This window comes from Adiantum capillus-veneris, chromosome 4 (genome assembly GCF_014529385.1).
Source record: "Adiantum capillus-veneris isolate H3 chromosome 4, ASM1452938v2, whole genome shotgun sequence".
In the NCBI taxonomy this organism is placed as follows: Eukaryota; Viridiplantae; Streptophyta; class Polypodiopsida; order Polypodiales; family Pteridaceae; genus Adiantum; species Adiantum capillus-veneris.
Window position 1 is genome coordinate 97,103,508 of NC_140934.1, and position 5,776 is coordinate 97,109,283.

The following is a 5,776-nucleotide window of genomic DNA, read 5'->3' on the forward strand; positions in this document are numbered from 1 at the left end:
CTTTCTCCACCCCTGCAAAGTTTCATGGCCATAGCTCTCGTCTCGTCGTACTTGGGATGGCACAATCTCCAATTTTTTCGCTTTGGACTAATGAACCGCATAAATTAGAACACGACTATTGTAATCATAATGACACATTTTTCAAAGGTAAAACTGCATAATGAAAAACGTTGTAATTACACTCATAAGAAGACATCAAACGAGGTATGCTACCATTGAGGATCGTACAAAGTTGTGGTACAAGTGAACACCCAAAACTATAACGAGGTGACTATAATAATAAAGACAAAGTTTACAGAGGTTTGGTACAAATGGACTCAAATGGACTGCAATAAGTAAACATGGCATTTAATCTCAACAAGACACATTGTAAAAAGGTTTGATACAAGTGAACCGCAAAATTGAAACATGGCGACTAGAATTACAAGGACATATCGTACAAAGGACAAAAATTAAAACATGGCGACTCAAACAAGAAGACTATAATCATAAACACCATTCAGGATTTTTTTTTGGTACAAATCGACATCAAAAGCTCGCGCCAGCCCAAACCCACATCAGGCATGTAAGGGTAGAGTGTGTATTGGGGGAGCGGCTAAGGTAAGTGTGCAGTCATGTGAAGTGCTTTGCTAAGCAATGCGACGCTCAATGGTGGAATCCCCCAAGATTGCTCTATTGTCTCTAAGTGCTTGCTCCAGCTTTGCAACCCTCTGCTGTGCTGTGGCCAGCTCTCGCGTAAGCTCATCTTTACTGCTGATGAACTCTAAAGAGGGGTCAGTCTACAACAAACACAAAATTAAAAAATTAACTGTCCAATTTTTTTTTTGAAGCTATAAAAACCATAGATGAGTGAATGTACCTGAGTAGCTGTAAAGGCAGTACTGGGTGCTAACTGGGTGGAAGGTCTGCTCAATGGAGGTGGCTCCTCGGGTGGTGTAGAGAAAGCAGCCTGATTGTGAAAAAACAAAAATTCCACAATGATAAGAATAATGAATGACATTCATAACCAAAGAAATGGAAACAGTGGAAAGGTTATGTATACAGTGGAAGAAGTAGCAGAAGCAACACGATCCTGTTCGTGTGGGCTACCAAGCCGTGTAGTATGTAATGGCACCTAGTATATAAAAAAAATGTATTACCTACCGCTCTACCGAATAAATATTTGTAGGTGAAGACTACAAAAATGTATCTGAGAAGGGCGTCCTGGCTGTGTAAACAGCTCGACAAGGTGGCTGAGTGTGTTGCCCACGGAACGGACCTCTAGTCCAAGCTCTGTGCTGAGACCTTGGACTACGCTCCAAGGAACCATCGGCTCTACTAGACATCGACGAGCTGGACGACCTATGAACTTGGTCATCCCTGGGAGCCTTTGCTACTGCCATAGTCTACCGAAATCGTGACCCCCTCCTGGACGTTGGGATGGGGGAAATGGAACAACACCCGACACAATTTAGCTGCCTCTCTATAGCCCAAGGTAATAGTCCTCCACACGGATTCACACACACACACACACACTTTTTGCAAACTTCCAATGCACACACTCGCCTACTAGCATTCCCGACCATACACACTCACATTGGCTGACGCATATACAAACAAATCTGCAATCACTCATTCACTTGGCTCACTCTATCTCTCTCCTCCTCTCTCTTTTCACACACACACAATCAGTTCGGAGCCACTGCTTCGAGGGACGAGACACACAAGACGAGACAAAGTAGATGATCACAATCGAGCCATAAAAAACTCAATAGACAAACTCTGCATCAACATAAAAATTCCAGGTACAATTACTGCATTTGGTCGAGCCCCCCCCCCCACCGGCTTAGAGAATCCCTTCTCTACCTCCTCGAGTGTGCCTCGCTACTGGCCAGCCCCGTTTCCTCTCCCTCTGTCAAGCTTACGACCCTCCCACTTGATGGCGAGTCCCCCTGGCTGCCTTGACGGCTCTCCAAAGAACCCTGGCTTTCCCTACCTGCAACAACTGACCCGTGCCACCCTCCTTTCTCTTTACTTGCCATCATCCGATGGTGCTCCACCTCCTCCTATTGCCACCCCTTGGTGGCCCTTCTACCCTCATGGCCTTCCCAATGGATGCAGCCCCTCGTTCACTGTTCCTTGCCCGCTTTGCTCCCCACCACCTGCAGCCCTCGGCTCCCTTCACTTGCTCCAAGTTAGCCTTCCTGTAACGCTGCCCTACAGCTGCTCATTATGCACCTAGGACCATCCCTCCATGCAGCCCCTACTGGCCCTGCCTTGTCTTGCTGGTCACCCCCCTGCAAACTGACGGCCTTCCTGAGTGGCGCCACCTCTGGCGACCCCTTCCTCCTTTCCCTGCAACCGACTGGCAGTATTCCTTATGCAGCCCCTACTCCTTCTCAGTGCTCACACCCTGCATGCCCCAGATGGCGCCCTCCTCTCTAAGAACTGCCATTGCCCACGGCATCTCCAACAGCTGGCGCTTCCTCTGCATATCTACCACCTGGTGCCACTTCTCAATCCACTACAGCTTGCTCTCGTTTGTTTTGTAGCATGGAAATCTTTTAAAAAAACTTAACTTGCAACTTAGCGGGTGTTCCCACCAAATGCAACCCGCAGCCAATAGCTTTGCATCTCTTACCATAACTTGAGACCTTGCTTTGGAACCAAGGCCTTCACGGCTTTAAGTAAACATAATTGACCTACAAGAACCAAATCCCGGGATGCTTTGATACTTGCCGATAATGGTGAGTGCAACAAACATTGGTCGCTCCGAATCCCAATGCAACCATGATAGACGGCCACATTCAAGCTCTGGTTTGGAATGAATCTCTAAAAGAACTCCAAATAACAAGCCAAAAAAACCAAGCCATAGAGCCTGCAAACATCTCGATCATTAGAGGCCCAAAATCATCGCTTGACCTGTAAAGTGCCACATCTGGCATACACATCACATTCCAACTTGCTGCAATCTGCATCTAGTATTTGCTCCATCTCTTCTTCATGAGTCCTCACAATTCCACACTGATGCTAGTATCTACATTCTCTAAGCAGTTACCTTAACCAACTTGCTCCATACGGCCTCGAACTCCCACACGAATGCTCAGAAATCACCATCAAGGCTTTGCTTTAGGTTGTCCATCATCTACTTCACTTCACTCCACTGCGTGTTGACCACGTATCGACTTCGAAATGCCGCTTCCAACGTGCTCCAATCCTGTTTTTCTTCAGCCTGCAAGCTCTCACCTTTTGCTTTTCCACGAACCAGGAGCGGGAAAGCATGGGCCACTCCCTCTTCTCTTGACAAGCCGCTCTCCAGCAGAAAAAGGCCATATTCTTGAAGCCAAACTTCTGCATCTTCAACAGCTGTAAAAGTCGGAAAACCCGACCATGCCATTCTTGTTAGATCCTGCTCTTCAAACCGCGACACCGTCTTCGACTTCACCAAGGAGCAATTAGTAGAACCTCTGTGGGGCACCACTGATGGGATGTGGGAAATGGAACAACACCCGACAAACAACTTAGCTGCGTCTCTATAGCCCAAGGTAATAGTCCGCACCCCTACCCACACAGATTCACACACACACACACACTCACTTTTTGCAAACTTCCAATGCACAGGCTCGCCTACTAGCATTGCCGACCATACACACTCACATTGGCTGATGCATATACAAACAAATCTGCAATCACTCATTCACTTGGCTCACTCTATCTCTCTCCTCTTCTCTCTTTGCACACACACACAATCAGTCCGGAGCCACTGCTTCCACGGACGAGACGCACAAGACGAGACGAAGTAGATGATCACAATCGAGCCATAAAAAACCCAATAGACAAACTCTGCATCAATATAAAAATTCCAGGTACAATTATTGCATTTGGTTGAGCCCCCCCTGGCTAAGAGAATCCTTTCTCTACTTCCTCGAGTGTGCCTCGCTATTGGCCAGCCCCGTTTTCTCTCCCTCTGTCGAGCTTCTGGCCCTCCCACTTGATGGCGAGCCCCCCTGGCTGCCTTGACGGCTCTCCAAAGAACCCTGGATTTCCCGGCCTGCAACAACTGACCCATGCCAGCCTCCTTTCTCTTTCCTTGCCATCATCCGATGGTGCTCCACCTCCTCCTTGGTGGCCCTTCCACCCTCATGGTGTCATCACCCTGCAGCAAGCCATGGCGGCCTCCCTAACAGATGCAGCCCCTTGTTCACTGCTCCTTGCCTGCTTTGCTCCCCACCACCTACAGCCCTCGGCTCCCTTCACTTGCTCCAAGTTAACCTTCCTGTAACGCTACCCTGCAGCTCCTCGTTATGCACCTAGGACCACCCCTCCATGCAGCCCTTACTGGCCCTGCCCTATCTTGCTAGTCGCCCCCATGCAAAACTGACGGCCTTCCTGAGTGGCGCCACCCTGGCGACCCCTTCCTCCTTTCCCTGCAACCGACTGGGCGGTATCCCTTATGCAGCCCCTACTCCTTCTCAATGCTCACGCCCTGCATGCCCCAGATGGTGCCCTCCTCTTTGGGAACTGCCACTACCCACGGCATCTCCAACAGCTGGCGCTTCCTCTGCATATCCACCACCTGGCGCCACTTCTCAATCCATTACAGCTTCACTTCTCAATCCATTACAGCTTGCTCTCGTTTGTTTTTTAGCATGGCAATCTTTTAAAAAAACTTAACTTGTGACTTAGCGGGGTGTTCCCACCAAACGCAACCCGCTGCCAATAGCTTTGCATCTCTTACCATAACTTGAGACCTTGCTTTGGAACCAAGGCCTTCATGGCTTTAAGTAAACATAATTGACTTACAAGAACCAAATCCTCAGATGCTGTGATACTTGCCAATAATGGTGACTGCAAAAAACATTTGCCACTCTGAATCCCAATGCAGCCATGATAGACGGTCACATTCAAGCTCTGGTTTGGAATGGATCTCCAAAAGAACTCCAAATAACAAGCCAAAATAACCAAGCCATAGAGTAAACGGTGATTATATTTCATGTGCCTACAAACATCTCGATCATTAGAGGCCCAAAATCATCGCTTTGACCTGTAAAGTGCCACATCTGGCATACACATCACAATCCAACTTGCTGCAATCTGCATCTAGTATTTTCTCCATCGCTTCTTCATGAGTCCTCACAATTCCACACTGATGATAGTACCACTATCTTGGGTCGACACAACTCAGTTGCACCAACGTTTGTCCAAATAGTCCACGTCGAGCCTGAGGACAAACTCTCTGTAGAGCTGGAAATCAAAGTAGGTAGGCACCTCCAAGTGGTGAGGCAAGGCATCGTAGTATGTCACATAACATAGAAGGGCATGCTCTCTCATGCCAAGGAGTAGACAGTGCTCTATGGAAAAGGGTGCTCGTGCCAATAAGTCTCATGGTCGTGGATGAAATTGTTGCAAAGTGGGTGAGCGTATTGAAGGAAGGACCTCCACCCAATGCCATGACAAACATGCTCTCCCAACACGGTGTGTGAGTGCGCACTCTTGGAAGGCACGAGGGTCCTACATCATAGCAAACACTACCGAGGTAGCCTCCAAGGACTCTACCGCTAACCTGGACCATGGGCAGGCTAAAAGAATGCGAAGGCACTCTGCCCCATGAAATAACTCCGCTGCCAAAGTGTGTATGTCTGCTAGAGAGGGTGTAGGAACAAGAGGTGTCGGTCCCTACTCTGTGGATGTGGCTGCTGTGAGGGAGCCGACTGTTGAGGGGGTGCTAGCTGTTGGGGGGAGGGGGTCACCACCTCCATGCTTTGATTGCTGCAACATGGTGATTGCAATGAAAAAG

The 5,776-nt window shown here is 48.5% G+C and overlaps 2 protein-coding genes across 2 annotated transcripts; both read right to left on the reverse strand.

Moving 5' to 3' along the window:
• Window positions 1-453: 453 nt before the first annotated feature.
• On the reverse strand, window positions 454-1,636 carry LOC147459658 (uncharacterized). The gene is made up of 2 exons (XM_086510883.1): window positions 860-1,636; window positions 454-779 (listed from the first exon to the last, which is right to left on the reverse strand). The coding sequence occupies exons 1-2, from the start codon at window positions 998-1,000 to the stop codon at window positions 630-632; spliced, it is 291 nt and encodes a 96-aa protein (XP_086367009.1). The 5' UTR covers window positions 1,001-1,636; the 3' UTR covers window positions 454-629.
• Window positions 1,637-1,818: 182 nt separating this feature from the next.
• Window positions 1,819-4,451, reverse strand: LOC147459659 (uncharacterized). Its single transcript, XM_086510881.1, has one exon. The coding sequence runs from the start codon at window positions 3,674-3,676 to the stop codon at window positions 3,125-3,127; it is 552 nt and encodes a 183-aa protein (XP_086367007.1). The 5' UTR covers window positions 3,677-4,451; the 3' UTR covers window positions 1,819-3,124.
• Window positions 4,452-5,776: the final 1,325 nt, after the last annotated feature.